General features: G+C 51.8%; 2 protein-coding genes across 2 annotated transcripts; one reads left to right on the top strand and one right to left on the bottom strand.

Moving 5' to 3' along the window:
- Positions 1-3,805: 3,805 nt before the first annotated feature.
- On the top strand, positions 3,806-7,169 carry Triagg1_780 (CAZyme family GT8; the record flags this gene model as incomplete). Its single annotated transcript, XM_062894974.1, has 3 exons — positions 3,806-4,108; positions 4,194-5,484; positions 6,235-7,169. 3 exons carry the CDS (start codon positions 3,806-3,808, stop codon positions 7,167-7,169), a joined length of 2,529 nt encoding a protein of 842 aa, XP_062760004.1.
- Positions 7,170-7,979: 810 nt separating this feature from the next.
- Triagg1_779 (uncharacterized protein) lies at positions 7,980-14,628 on the bottom strand (the record flags this gene model as incomplete). Its single annotated transcript, XM_062894963.1, has 3 exons — positions 7,980-7,997; positions 8,058-14,414; positions 14,491-14,628. The coding sequence occupies 3 exons, from the start codon at positions 14,626-14,628 to the stop codon at positions 7,980-7,982; spliced, it is 6,513 nt and encodes a 2,170-aa protein (XP_062760003.1).
- Between the last annotated feature and the right edge of the window lie 1,166 nt (positions 14,629-15,794).

The raw sequence follows: 15,794 nt of genomic DNA, 5'->3' as shown, positions 1-15,794 counted from the left end.
AGTCTCAATAACATATCCTCCCATATAATCCCAACGGGTGGGTGGGTGGCCCCCCCCCCCCCCCCCCCCCTCAATCCAAGACAACTCGCAATTCGTTGGGGGCGCTGTTTCTGAAAAGCAAACAGCCAATTCAACTGCTGCTCTACTCGTACTAACCCGAACCTTTGCGCTTGGACCAGCCGCCGGCACATCTCCGAGATTCCGGCGTTGGCAAATCTGACAGCGCCTTGAACCCTGTTTCTAGCCAAGCCGTCTCAGTCTTGTCATGTCCTTGTCTTGTCATGTCTTGCTCTGCTCTGCTCTGTCGTGTCCCGTTTCTTGGGCATTCATGTTTAGCCGCCATCAATGTGATTCTTCCCTTTCTTTACCCAGCAACTACCTTCTCTCCTCTTACAGTGATCAACTACAGTGAGTGATGCACAACAACGCAGCAGCTTCACCGCCTCGTTTCCCATCCATCCATCACACGACCAAACGGGTAAATCCACGCGGCTATCCATCCCCAGCATCTTCCTTCCCCCTCTTCTCTCTTCCCTCTTCTCTTTTTTCTTTTAATTTTATATATATATATTTTTTCAACTAAACCCGGATCTTACCATACGGGACATTTCTCATCATTACTCCGTACTCGCAAACAGTATTACTCCGTACATGACACTGCAATTCATTCATTCCACTCCTACATGCGAGTACGGCCGAGTTACAGGCCAGCCGTGCTCTGTCCTCCGTCGAATAAACTAGAACGCTCCTAGAAACGGCAGTGCGAGATACGGAGGCTCCGTCCCGACAAGGTTTCCCGCCCATGTCGGCTTACTGTAATCACTTTTGGATCTTGATCCTGCCCGGCCCACGTGTCTTGGTTGGCTTCAATGTTCCCTGTCCACCTGCGTCTTCTTGCAGGCATTCGCCTTCTTTCTTCTTCCATTTTTCTCTTCTTTCCTTCTCTCGTCTTACGGCGCAGAGATTTCGTGATTCCAGATGCCTGTCTGTCCTTATCTTGTTGCAGCATGCCGATTCAGGAGGCTCCGTTGTATTGGTCCACCTACGCATTCCCATTAATACACCAATCTAACCTCCATCAGCGATAAAGCATACGGCGACTTATCAAGACGCATCATCACATTGCCCAGCGCAAATGACAACATTTTGCGTTATTTCCTATAATTCTTCATCTGTGTAATTTTTCTTTTCCGCAATAGACGTGGCGATCCGTGTGATAGGCACAGCCGTAGCTGCAATGTCGAGTGATGGACCACAAGCTGGGTACACTTTGCTATTCGCACATCTCTATCACACACCAACTTCACCAAGCTTTGCCGAGAAAGACATGTTTATGTCGCTTGATGATGGTGATCTTGTTGACTGACATGTTGAATCGATACCCTTGGTTGACAAAGAACCCAAGCCCATGCCAGATACTAGTACCTGCATTAAGCCCTGGGAACGGTCTCAGACCTCACCTCTCCATGTCCATCTGGCCTTTGCTGCCAGGGTAACCTCCCAAGCCTCCATGCCTTGTCTTTTCGGCATCTTCACAGCACGGACATTTCTCGTCATCATTTCTCGTGATTCTTGCATCAAACTCCACAGACGGCACGCGTATCAGATCTTCAGGCTGCAGTTCGCTTATATGTGCCAGGTAGATCTCTTGCGGAGCGTACATCTAGACGCCGCAACGCACAGTCTGCATACTAGCCGCGTGCAAACTCAAGTCAGAGCTTGATATCCTACTTGTGAGCTTGGCGGTGCCTGATTTAGCTGCGCCGCGACTCAATAACAGTGCCCTTGTCTGTAGAATCTCCATGAAGAACCACAGAGATCTTCATATCAGGGTGTGTTGCTGCTAGGCTATAGAATCGCGCCGCGGATAATACTTTACACAATGTTTCATTACTGGCAGTACGCTGCCTCCAAGCTTCAGTAACATCAGTGATCAAGCTCAGCATTTTCTACGCGTTTCGTTGCCGTTTGTCGGACTTGTATGCATGAAACATTGTAGAAATGTGTAGCATAGATTGAATCTGGCTTACGATAGAGGTGATGTGTAAGTCAATAGAAGAAATGGTAGTGACTGGCAGTCATTTATCTTGTACCAAATACTACTATATAGTTTCAGCACTCGGAAAACCAAAAAGCTACATGTAGGCAACATCGTTGACTGGCAAGAATTTGAAATGCTCAGGGGCCTATGCTTGCAGCTGAGGCTGATGTAGCCCTCCAAGGCATTCGTCTACAGATACATATACGTCGTAGTAGTAGAAAGATGGTGCCTAATCAGCAAGCATATCCCGAAAACATTTCTAGCACAACGACACGGAAACCAATAGAAGATTATTCACGACATCTCAGTCTACAGAGACCCCATCATTTCCCCAGAGTCATGAGCTCAAGTCAAAGCAATCTGACAAGTCAAATCCATGGACGTCAAATGAAAATCCCCCGCCTCAGCTCTCAGCTCACTCTCCAAACATCACTTCAGCTATCAAAAGACCAACATCCGGTTGAACGCGCGTACACCCAATGATTTTCCACCCCCTTGCATGCAAGAGAAATAGGAGACCCGTCGCTGTCGTAGCAGCAAACATTCCTAATACTGTAATGATCCGGCCCTCAACGCTGTAAGGGGGGGAGAGACGGCACAAGAAGAAGAGAAAAGAAAAGAAAAGCAAATAGCGAGCATCTTAAGAGGGCCAGACCGCAACTGAATTGTCTTACCGCGTTGATGCGGCTGAGGGAAGCTAGTGCAGGTACTGTAGCACAATCATACTCTCTCCCCTGTCAGCAGAATCCTCCGCAAACTCTCCACCTCAGCTTTTCCGGGCACTGGATATCAGGTTTCTCTCGTGCTACGGCTTGTAGAGAAAGCCTTGTTGATGGTTTATACAAGTCATACATAGGTAGAGTATTTGGGATACCATATCTTACTGACCGGGACGGGCCGCGGATGGACTTCCGAGCCTTGACGCTGGCTGTCTTTCTTTCTATTATATTTCAGGTTCCCACCCACTCTCCCTTGCATTCGGTGAGCAGCATCACATCCAATCACATCAAAGTGGCTCTTTGGATCCAGGCTCTGCATCTGCCGTGCAGCCGCTCCAACACAACAGGCGGAGAATCTCGTCCCTCTATGGCGACCATCTCGAGATCATCTAACCTTATCTCCAACGAATCATACATTCCCAAAGGCGATGATGCCACAGGAACCAGAGACTGACCACAGCGTTCGTCTGCCGGGCTCCTCATCTCTTGGCCCGATGAACCGTGGGCAGATTAAGATATGACACGTCAAGCGATCCGCCCCCCGGCATGTTTCTCAATTTCTTGATGGCTTAAGATGGCGCGTCTTGGCGCATATGATTGTCCAGTAGCTCGTCTTTCAGCCCGTCACACGGCAGCTTGCTTGTGCATAAGAGTCTCTCTTTGCTTTTTCCTCTCTTTTGGTTGCCAGGCGGGATGGAAGTTCTGGCGGTGTCGACCACGGTGTGATTGGGTGATGATGCAGCAAAAAAGACATGGACGCGGCTCGCAATGAGACAACTAGGCTATGAGAAGCACGGAATCCCTGTTCCCGGTCGAGAGTGTATTGCATCCATCACGGTTTGGGGCTGGTATTACTACATGTTTGCGTCGCCCGTGGAGAGGACTAATATAAGACAATACTAATATACGACCCCCCGACTAATATGCAAACTGCAGCGGCCACCGCCGCCTTGTTTTAATCCTCGCCTTGTTTTAGTACTTGAGTAAGAGGACGAATATTAGCTGTCTCATTCGCTTGACCGTATAAGAGGAGCCCGCGCCGTCAATGGAAGAGAGTCTGGTTCCATCCATCTCGTGCAACTCTCTCATCCCATCACCACTCACCAATAGAGCAACGGCCCCCCTCACAATCAAAGTAGCCATGAGCGACACGCCGACGTCCGCAATCCTCTCAGAGGGTTTCATGGGCCTCAAATTGTTTGGCACCGGTGCTCATACCCAAATATACGCTGCCTACGACAAAAAGCTCGACAACATGGTAGCCATCAAAAAGATGGACATTTCAACACCAGCACAGGGAGAGCAGCTCAAGCGTGAGATTGCCATCATCAAGAGATCCAGCAAACATGTAAGTTATGCCACACATCAACCCCCCCTTGGGGAGAAGAAAAAAACGTCATTCTCAAACTAAGCTGATGCGAAATATCCCACAGCGCAACATTGTTCCCATCCTTTACGCTCTTGTCCGACCAAGAATGGCACTGCTCGTCCTCGCCCCGAAACCAAGCAACCTCCACGCCCTCATGCCTCTGCGATACGACCTAAACTTGAAAATATCCGCCTTCTTCTGCTTGACCATCCAGATGCTCTCTGCGCTCACCTATCTCCAAGAAGAAGGCCTGTCCCACCGAAACATCAAGCCCACCAACGTCCTCGTCGAAGTCAGCGGCCCAGGCTTCCACTTCCAGCTCACAGACTTTGCCCTCACCAAGTCCGACGCAAACAACACTTCTTTCGTCTACAAGGCTCCGGAGACGTACGTCGACACATACCCCCTCACCACGAAGCAAGACGTCTGGTCGCTCTTCGCAACACTGGCCGTCTCCTGCGGCTACCTCTCCGAAACGGAGCTCTCTCACAAAAGCCCCTCGGCAGCAGCCTGGGCCATTGTCGAGGCGGGAGTGCAAATGACCGAGCTGGAGGCCATGGCGCAGCAGAACCCGACTCTGCGAGCGTCTGCATCAGTCATGTTCCACCAGCTGCGACCCAAGGAGAGGGTCAACTCACGGGGCGAAGTTGAATATCCAGAAGTTCCGCCTGACTATGTCGGCTTATACGGTAGCGGCCGACTGGACCGGGACGCCGTGTTTCCCCTCGGCCCAAGAGCAGACGTCCGAACCTTGACCGGGCCTCTGGGATTCGCATCTGGAGTGCCAGCGTTGCCACCCGCGACGCCCGAGCCCTACCAATACTTGCCGTCGGGTCTCGGCCTGTTTGATGAATCCACATCCATGGCCATCGAGGCTCCCAAAGAGAGAATGCCATCACCGTCTTCACACGGCGCAACATTCCAGCAGCAGCCAGACTACGAGCAATTCCAATTCACCGAGTACGATCCAGTCGACCAGCGCTGTCAAGCCAGCTGCTGCAACAACACAAACACAAGCACTGACAACAGCGACACTCCTCGCTCCTTGTCCTGGACCTCTTCTTCCCAGCCCCTCAGCCCGTACGCCCCGAGTTTCGTCCCCGTCAGCCCTCCCCTCGCCCCCACGACGCCGTTGCCGCTTCGCGCGATAACGCCCACCGAGACCTGGGACATCTGGGGCGTCTACAAAATCGCAAACACAATCAACTTCTCCAGCGGGGACTACGTGAGGCCGTACCCCATGGCTTGCGATAGCCAGGAGGAGCAAGTCGTGGATGACGTACCGCTTGAGGATTACAAGTGGACCGAGGACGACGATGGGCCTGTCGCGATTTACCCGCAGTCGCCTTTTTTGAGTTTTATCTCATGAGTTTAGTTTCTAGGGTTGTTTGGCTTGCTAGGAACGGTTTATAAGGGAGGCTGATTCTGGACATATTTTCTTGTTATATAAGGCTTGGTCGTTTTCTTCTTTTCCATCTTCTTCTGTATCTATATTACCAACTCTTATTCATCAAACTCTCTTTTAATCAAACTCCTTCATCATATACATCCATCCACATCTTCATCTCTATATAAACAACAGCGAGATATCCCTTAAAGTTGTGAAGGAGTATAAATCAATCAACCAAACCATCTCCACTCCACCAACGTCAAATCCCCTAATCCGTCTCAAGGCCTAGTCCCGTCTCTTAGTTTCCGGCCCCTTGTCCAGCCCCGTCAATGGCATCATCGAAACAAAATCTCACTCTAAACATTAGATAGCAATAAGATAAAAGAAAAAGCTACCCCACCTCCCAGCCGATTCCTAATAACCACCAAATACGCCATCACCACATTATCACATCCAACTTTTGCGCCAAACACCACCACCGTATCCAAACTCCCTCAAATCGCTCGATTCGCTCCCAATCCATCCTCCCAGTTCCCATCCATCTCTCCAGTTCAATACTCAACATCATGGCAGACAAGAAACGAGCCGTCGACTCAGACAAAGGCAAGTTCTCCTCCATCAACACCAACACCAAGAAACCACACATCTCCATCCAATCCAATCCTCACTACAAAATCAAACCAAAAAAAAAAAACTAACTTTGAAACAAAAACAGTCTGGACAACCCTCATCACCAACCTCGCCTACCTCCCCGGCCTCCTCACCCTCAACCACTCCCTCCGCGCAAACAACTCCAAATACCCCCTCGTCGCCCTCTACACAGACACTTTCCCCCAGGCCGGCCACGACGCCCTCAACGCCCGCGGCATCCCCTCCCAGCGCATCGACTACATCCTCCCCACCAACGGCAAGGACTACTCCAACGACCCGCGCTTCTACGACTGCTGGAGCAAGCTCGTGCCCTTCTCCCTCACCCAATACAGCCGCATTGTCCAGCTCGACTCCGACATGCTCGTCCTCCGCAACATGGACGAGCTCATGGACCTCCCCCTCGACGACCCCCAAACCCACGAATCCAGCAACTCTTCCTCTTCCTCCTCCTCCTCCTCCAAGCGCGTCTTCGCCGCCGGCCACGCCTGCGTCTGCAACCCCCTCCGCAAGCCTCACTACCCCGAGAACTGGATCCCCCAAAACTGCGCCTTCACCTCCCAACACTCCACCCCAGACCTCGCCCAAACCGTCGCCGCCGACCCTTCCGCCGGCCCCCTCGGCTTCATGAACGGCGGCCTGCAAGTCGTCAACCCCTCCGCCGCGCTCTACGACCAGATCCTCGCCCACATGGAGGCCGACGCCGTCAACATGGATTTCGCCGACCAGTCGCTGCTGTCCGACCTCTACCGCGGCCGCTGGGTCCCGCTGCCGTACACCTACAACGCGCTTAAGACGCTGCGCTGGGACGGCGTGCACGCCCAGATCTGGAGGGACGACCAGGTCAAGAACATTCACTACATCCTGAGCCCCAAGCCGTGGGATGAGATCGACGTCGAGGGCGAGTGGACGGGGACCGAAGAGTCCCACAAGTGGTGGATAGATGCCAATAGAAAGAGAAAGGCCGCTGAGAAGGAGGCCGGCATCAATGATGAATTTTGAATACAGCACGGAAGAAAAAATACAAAGAGAGGAAACGAAACGAAACGAGGGAGAAATTCTACATCTCGGTCATGGATCAATTGATCCCGTTTGATTAGATCAAGTTCTGTTTATGGGTAGGCGACCTTGGCTTCAACTTCATCATCTTCTGGGGTTTTGCATCTCACATCAAGATATGTATGTACATGTATATATAAATATGCACATAGGTAGGTAGGTACTATAGACATCCATGATACAAACCACAAAAAAGGCGAATAGGCCTACAAATTCTTTTGCACCCTCGAGAATTTCATATCACAGCTCTGTTTGTATATATCCACAACCCGCAGGCGCTGTCTATCTTGCAATATCTGTTTGTGCTTTGCTTGGGCCGTCATTCTGTAAGTTATCCTTGTAATCCATCCATTCCAAGCCATCCCAGTACTATCCAAATTAAAAAAAAAAAAAAGGAGGGAATCAAAAAGACAAACATCATTCTGTTCAGGTATAGTTCGATAATCCAAACGCCTTCCCAAACGCAAAAGAAAATAGGACATCACTGTCATCAAAACCCCCCCGCCAAACTATGCTAGCATATACCGCTTTATTAAAAAGCCAGTACACGAAAAGGAGAGAATTCTAACCCTGGCGCTTGTTCTCTTCGAGCAACGAGTGCCACCGCTTTATAAAACTGCCAGCTGCAATAAACTCAAAGATGCTTCTCTCAGGTATATAGTAGTCAGGTATCGTCAAACATTTGAGCTTTTTTTTTTTTGCTCTTCTTTTCTCTTATTTGGGGAGACGACACATCTCTCCTCTCCAGCTTCGTTAATATCTCTTATATTTCTATCATCCTGTTAGCCAATTCTTCCTTTCAAGACATATTCCTAGGAACCAGGCTCTTACCTCGTTAATTCTGCGTTGATTGTGGGGATCAATCGAGTTCGTGGCTCCCATCAATGTCTGGCCGATGACCTTGGTCACACCCACTGCAGGTCGGAAGATGATGGTTGGCGCTCGTCGCAGAACCGCTCTGGCAGCGCCGCTGGCTGACTGGCTCTCCATCACCTCGCCTGGCACTGCAATAATGGCATCTCGTGCCAGGTTCACATCTCTGGCAAGTGATCTGTAACCACCCCGGATGCCTTGAATCACACCCGTGGGGTGGTCTGCATACAGCGAGATTTGCTTCCTGTCGTCTGCATCCAAGTCATCGTCTTCCCAGCCCTCCTCGGGCCGAGCCCCGCCGCTGAGCATCTCCTCTGCCCCCTGCAGGGCGTATTGCGTGCCAACAGCCAGTTTCGCTCCAAACTTGACCAGTTCCGTTCCAGTCGTGCGAGCAAACGCCGCGGCTCCCTTGGATATGCTTCGAATAATGCGACCGTCCTTTTGGTATTCTTTGAGGGGAATCTCAACCAAATCTTTGAAGCCGCTGCCAATGTTGACCAGGGATCTCACGGGTGCTAGACCTGCCACGACACCTGGAAGCTGCGTCTTTCTGACATCGGGTGACCAAATGTCGTTGAGCGTCTTTCCGAATCGATCAAAGCCGGTGACTCCGTAAATGATCACATGCCGGAGGACCATCCTAGACTCTTCCAGCGTGATAAAGTTCATAAACTCGGTCGTGTGCCCGGACCGAAGGCCAGCGTAGTCTACTCGTTTCGGCTTAAAGTCTAGCTTGACTGGGATATCCATCACTTCAGCCCTTTGTAGGAAGGGCACATCGCTGGGTGATGAGTGCACCGGAACGCTGTCGTCTTTGAATTCAAAGAAGCGAGTGATGAAGTCGAGGGCATCTTGGTCGACATGGAGTCTCAGGGGCAGCACCGTCGCTCGAAGAACAATCTCCGATGCTCCTAGCTCAGGTAGCGGCTTCACTGTGAGGAGCTCGAGATGCACCATGCTGGTGCCCATCTCACGCTCGCCCTGGTCCTGATCGTAAGTCACAAATTTCTTCCATGTTGACGTGGGAACATGATCAAAAATGTCAAGATTCTGAACCCGAACATCGATGCTGCTCTGCGTCTCTCCAGCTCCGGCGGGGAATGCAACCATGTCGACGTTGACACCTTGGAGTTCAAAGGTGATCTTGTGGTGTTTGCTTCGTTGCAGCTTCAAGCGCCGTGACTTGGGGTATCCTCGACGCATGGTTCGGTTCGTCGAGGCCGTCACTGCCGTTGTAGCGACTGACTCAGTCTCCGTTGCATTATCAGCAAGGCCTTCGTTAATCGCACGAGCCAAGTCCTGTGGATCTCGATTGGCTGGAATTCCAATGTAGATGGAATTGAACAAGAAGTCGCCAATCGTCTCTTCATCCTCGAGTTCTTCTTCGAAAATTTGCTGCCCGCTGAGTCGTGCTTGTCGTTCGTAGACCTTTGCCTCCACATCGTGGACGGCTTTGCTGATGGTGTCGCGCGTATGAGTCCAGTCATAGCCGTCAAATAGGTTCCAGATGAGGTGGACGTCCCGTACAGACACCTTAAGGGGGCTGCGTTTCACCAAGTTTGCGGGAGCCTTATCGTACGTGTTCTTGTTCGAATTCCAAATTTTGGCGGCCTGCTCCTCAGACGAGTTTTCAGTGTAAAAGTCGTCATGAATGACCAAATCATCGCTGTCTTCGGAGATGTAGCTGGTAGAAGTCGCAAGCCCAGTGTTAAATACTGCCGAGTTGATACCTTGCATCCTTGCGTCCTGCGATGTAGCGGAAAGCTTCATAGCATCAAAGAGCTCTTCTCCCCCAAGCTCATCGCCGTAAAACTGTGACTCAACGCGAAGGGAGTCGCCCCCAAAGCCGGCGTCGGAGTGACTCTTGGCCATCTCCTGTGCGCCCGCAAAGTCTTGGTCAAAGTCGTATTCCCCTTCCGGCCTTCCAAATGCCTCGGCTGAAATCGACGCAAGCAGGTCTTGCACAGGCATCACCTTGGTCCTGTATTTGTTCTCTTTGCTTGGTGGGGTTGGCGGTGAAAGAGCATTTGCTAGACTTATCAGAGTCTGAGTTGAGTCTGCACAAGTCTCTAGCACCAAAAGGTCGTCTCGGACTTCAACTTCCACCTGCTTCTCACCATCTGCATCCGGGGCGACACTGACGGTGACCTTTGCTGATGACATGTAGCAAATGTCGACGAATCCCTGAGCACACATTGAAACTACTTGAGGGGATGCTGAAGAGGACGCTCGGCGCCTTGCGCTGGAGGAGACGCGGTGGTCTGGTGTGCTCAGTGAGGCATCATCCGTGAGAAGAATAGATGCCTTGTGAACGTCGAGGCTCACGTTGGTAACCTCGTCCTTGGGAAGGACTACGGCAAGGCGGGCGTCTGTAAATACAACGACCATCTTTGATTTTTGGTTGAGGGGATTTAGGCCGATAAGGCAATCTCGAAACGACACATCCAAAGTCATTGGCTTACTCTGCTTCGCAGTGGACTGCGTCGGCGATGGGGGCTGCTGCTGCCGCGCCAATGCTGCGTGGGCTTGATCGCCGAGACTGGCGACTGAGGCAGCAAGGCTCTCTTCAAAGTCCTGAGGGGTGGCGTCATTGGCTAGACCAAGGATATCCATAATCGTCGGAACGCGGTATTCGATGCTGATGTCTTGTAGGTTCAGCTTCACAACGGGCTCAATGTCGTCTCCAATCATTCTTGCCATGATAACCGGGCCGCGATTCGCAATCTCAGCTGAAGGATATAGAATTGAGGAACTGACGAGCTCTTCGGTCTTGTTGCGCCTAATAGATATCCCAGAGACTGCAATGGCCACCAAAGATGGAACACTGATATGCGCAGCCTCAAGCTCTTTAATGTCGCTGCTAAGCTGTCCAAGGGTTCCGCCAATGTCAACGCTCGCGCCGAATTTATTAACTTTTGCAAGAGTCATGAGCCCAGGCCTGTCGTCTTCGGGGAGATATTTCGCCACGGTGGACAGCTTGGCCATTTCTTCACCGAGGGTTGGAAGAACCTCGAGCTGAGCCAAGTTTTTCACCCGCACATTCAGCGTTTCCACTCCGACTCTGAGTACTGAGCCTTTCCTTCGTTGCCGTATAAGAGTATCAACCATGATCTCATCGCTTCCGTGGTCAAATTTGGCCTTGGAGGGCGTGATTAATCCAAGCAGTTTCTCAAGGTCCGAGTCGTTTGGAGTCGTCACAAACTCCAACCGCATGCCGAGTATCTCCGTATTGATGGCAGGATCTGCCATGGAATTCTTTAGATACGGCCCAGACACGCGCATCATGCTACACCCGACTCCAACACCTTCCTCTCTGCTGATAAGTTTGATAGCATTGCTCTCGGCGACAAAGCTACATTCTTTCCCCAGGAGCTCAATGTAAGAACCTCCTATCCGCATATTGACTTTATTTTCAGAAGTGGCCGATTTGTCGTCAGGGTTGATGGGCGTATCAAATCGTACACCTCTTGGCCGCTGCGTTGAGGCTGGCTTCGGCGGCGGTTTGGGCGTAGGTGATGGACTAGAAGTCATCGAGGCACTCATATTGAGGAAGCTGCTCAGGCCTCCAAACCAGCTAAAGGTCTCATCAAGTCTTTGCAAATCCATACGGATAGCCAATGGCAGCGTCTCAATCTCTGTCTTGACGCTGTCCTTGGACTGTGTCATCTTGATGCCAACATCATGCCCGTTTGAAAGAAAAGTGTCCCTTACAGACGTGCTCATGGGTCTAGCTTTGTCGAAAGAGATGATGTCGTCATTGGTGTATCCGAAGCGGAACGTTTGCAGATCAATCGTTGTCTGGATGGCATCCTGCTTCTCTGGCTTACCTCTTCCGGCAGGGTGGGCAGTCACCTTGACAGGTGACACGGAAATGGCCAAATTCCCCAATGTTGCGTTGAGAAGGACTTCGTGGTCAAAAATGAACGCTGAGGGGTCCAAGTGGCGATGAGGAGTGTCTGTCACTCCTCCAAGCCGACTCAGGAAATCCAAAGATATTTCCTTTATTGACACTTTAATTTCCGGCACCTTGTCTGATTGCTGTGCATTATCAGTACCCTTGTTTGGGGCCTTGACCGGGTTTTCATTTTTCACTGCCTCGAGAAGTTTTCCAACAATCATGGCAAGCACAAATGCCAAAGAAGCATCAAACCGGATCGAAACCGGGGACAGATCTACCTCCAAAACGTCATCAACGCTCTGAGTTTGTCGCATGTGAGGCCTATGATCGAACACAGAGCCAGATGCTGGCGCATGCACGGAGAAGGCTCCAGGGGCCTGAGGATAGACCGAATTGCTCATCGCCCGGGCAAGTTCCGCAACCGATTCAGAGGTATCTTCTTCCATTTCGATATGTTGATGTGCCGTAGGTATGTACACGGAAATTGACTGAAGATGTAAAATTTCCTTGACAACTCGTGTTGGCCCTTTTGGAGTGGCAGCGTCCTCGTGTTGTGACTCTTCATCCATTTCTATCGGGCTATTCCTTCCCGAAGCTGCTGGAGTTGGCTTAATTGCCGGGGAGCTCGGCTTTCCTTGTTCGACTTCGACCTCGGCTTTGGGCTTGGCCTCAGATTCAAGAACTGGCTGAGGCGCTAGCATATCTGCCCTGGGAGGGGAGTGGTCCTTCGTCACGGCATTATGAGACATTGTTCTGTCAGATCCGGATGAGCCTTGAGAGGCATTGTCATCCCAGCCACCGGGCATGGCAGATTTGGGAGATGCGTATGCAGGCGGAGATTGGTTAACCCGTCTTGGGGAGGCTGGAGGGGTCCGAGCGAGCTCTGTCGTTCGTCCTTCTGGCGGCAGGGTTGTTTGTTCAACAGATTGTTCGACTGTTGGAACAACGGTTGGAGGAATTGTGTGTTGAGAAATTTCAAGTCCTGATATGTCGGCTTGGCTCTCTGCTTTTGAGAAAGCACTCATATACATGCTCTCGGCTTCCTCATGGGTATATAGGTGCGATTGGGAAAGATCTTCAGCCAAGTTCCCTGGCTCATAATGACCCTCGGGCCCAAACTCCGCGGAAGAGTGAGTGCCGGACGAGTCAAAATCTTCCCGCTGTCGCGATAACGAATAGGTTGATGTTGAGTTCTGCGCCTCCAAATCTTGGGATTTTGACAGCCCGCCATCAAACAATCTTCTTGCGGGCGATGAGGAATTCGATTCACGGTCTTCGGGTGAGTGAAATGCCGCGTTATCAGGGGAGCCGAATTCTCGGGATAGCGAGGCGCGGGGAGTTGAAGGACATTCGTCATCCGGCACGCCCTCATCCTGATAGTCGTCGAGGTCGTATGGAATGCCAAGAGCCTCTTCGCTATCTCCCAAAGGATAGCTGGGTCGATCTAAGTCGGCCATGTGATCTATAAAGCTCGAATGCAGTGATTGGATAGATGGATTGCTGCTGCTCGCTTGCGACGTCGACATGCGCTGGCTTTGAACGCTTTCTCGAGGCGATTGCGACGACTGGCCAGGGAACCCTCGCCGGGAAGACATCATCGACGGTGTGAAGGAAGGCGCAAAAGCAGGTGATTGCAGACTTTCCGTAGACAAGGAAGTAGGTTGCCTGGAAGGCGGATTTCTCGTATTAAGAGGCGAAGATGTTGCCGATGGCGAAGTCATGGAAGACGACCTAGTCAAGGTAGAAAAGACGTTGGCCTCGGATATTAGATAGGCGCGGACATTGTCCAGAGAGATCTGTCGCTTTCCTTCCTTGGGGGCTGCTACGGCGGACGCTCGAGATTCTTCGCTCCTCGTGGTAACACCCTCGATGTCGATGCCTTCCAGGGCTATTTGGAAAGACACAGGTTCTGTGCTTGATGAACTCATATCCACTGGAATATCCATATCTAACTGGAACCCCACGCCTTTAATCCTTATCTGCATCCGATCAACGATTCCCTGCAAAAAGCCAGCCAGGAAGCCCGGCAGCGACAAAGGCTGTCCAGTGCCCACGATCGGTTCATCTTCGCTGCTGTCATCGCTCATGGAAACGGATGCGCCGAGATCTTGTGTTTCAGCAGCCAGCGCTGCTTCGAGCCTTCTTCGCTCCGATGATGGCTGCGTTTCGAGGAATGATTGCGCAAGGTCAACAGTGTTCGGAACTGCCGAGGCGTCATCGTGGTTGGCTGCCGAAGTTGAACGGCCCCGTTTGGACTTGGCACCGGCTGTTACCACTTTTAACTTGACGTCCACGCCGTCAACTTCGATGGATATGGGGCTCGTGTAAAAGTCCATCGGAATGGTAACTCGGAGCAGTAAAACTTTGGCTTTCTGTATCGCAAACGTCTCGGGTAGCTTCAGCAGCTTCTCCAGTTTCTGAAGTTGATGTTAGCCTCTTCTCCATTGCGCCCAACGGCTTGACGGTCCCCCAACGGAGAAGTAAAAGACTCACATCTAGCTGAACTCCAACATCCCGAAATTCGAAGACTGTATTTCTACCTATCGCGAGGTCTAGATTGTCCATGTCTAAAGCGTCAGAGTCGAGGAGCTCCAGCCGCGATAAAGCATATCGCAGCAGCCGTTTAGGCATGCTGGAGCTCCTAAAGGACTGGAAAAGTCCAGCCATGGTGGTTCGTCCCGAGGTGCTGGATGATCGGGATGGTTTCGTTTCTTAGGTGGAGAGGAGAGAGGCAGGCAAGGTAGCTGGGCACTTGGCGACGAAAGAGTAAAGAAAAAAAGTTGAATCGAATCGTCACCGGCTCCAGAACAGCCAGCCAAACGCTGTGGTAGGCGCGATATCAACAGACCCCCGGCCAAATGCGGGGACGAGGTTCATGATTATACGGCGAAACGGCGAGGCATCAAAGGCGCGAGAGCAGGTTGTCGAAGAGCAAAGCAGAGCAGGGCGCAAGGAAGGGTCTGGCTGCTGGGCTGGGAGCAGAAGCGAGATGAAGAATGGATGAGGTGGTTTCCAAAACTTGAAGAGAGTTTGTCCGGGGCTTAGGTAGTGGCCTGGGCTGGTCAAGGCGGAAGGATGGAAAGTCAAGCGGCCGAGGGGCTGGAGGGAACTCATGAGCTGCCCAGGCAGTTAAGGCGATACCTGGAGAGTACGCAGCTATGCCTATGGCGGCAGCGCTATGCCTGAATCAAGGACCCTGGAGGGCCCCATTCACCCGCTAGCTCGTGACGTTCGCGGGAGTCATGGCAGGCAGAGACAGGGCGCTGCAGCGTCAGTTGACCGCTGGGGCCGCTATCGATAGCCCATTTGGCGACGTCAGTCGGGGAGTACGTACGGAGTACCAGAGTGTGTCACTGCCCTACACCGAGTACCACCGGGCTTGTACCTGGCGCAAGTTCGTGCTGGCCAGCTCCGCTCTGTTCCGTGCTTAACTTTGGTCCGACGGGAGATACCTCCCAGATACGTCAGTCAGCGCATGCACGGGGAGGTACCCTGCGTCAGGTCAGGTTAGATCAGGTTGAGCCAGAATCCATCCTGAAAATTAGGTAGAGCGACAAGCTACAGTACAGCACCTAACGGCCTGATATCGGCAGTGCAACATCCATTGCAGAAAGCGTCCATCCAATGAAAACACCACCGCTTCCCTATCGCGATATCACGTCAATCCCATCCCAGACAGCGCACGCATCTGCGCCCCTGGAGCCGGTTGGCCAGCCAATGTCCGTATTGCTGGCATATGCATCTAGCAGTGGATCGGCGGGTCACGGCAGCGCCAGAGATAGGGCCAGAGGCCAACC

Source organism: Trichoderma aggressivum (assembly GCF_033847375.1).
Source record: "Trichoderma aggressivum f. europaeum strain CBS 100526 chromosome Unknown scaffold_002, whole genome shotgun sequence".
Taxonomy (NCBI): domain Eukaryota; kingdom Fungi; phylum Ascomycota; class Sordariomycetes; order Hypocreales; family Hypocreaceae; genus Trichoderma; species Trichoderma aggressivum.
Note: the sequence above shows the minus strand (reverse complement) of the source record. Positions and strands in the feature narration are given on the sequence as shown.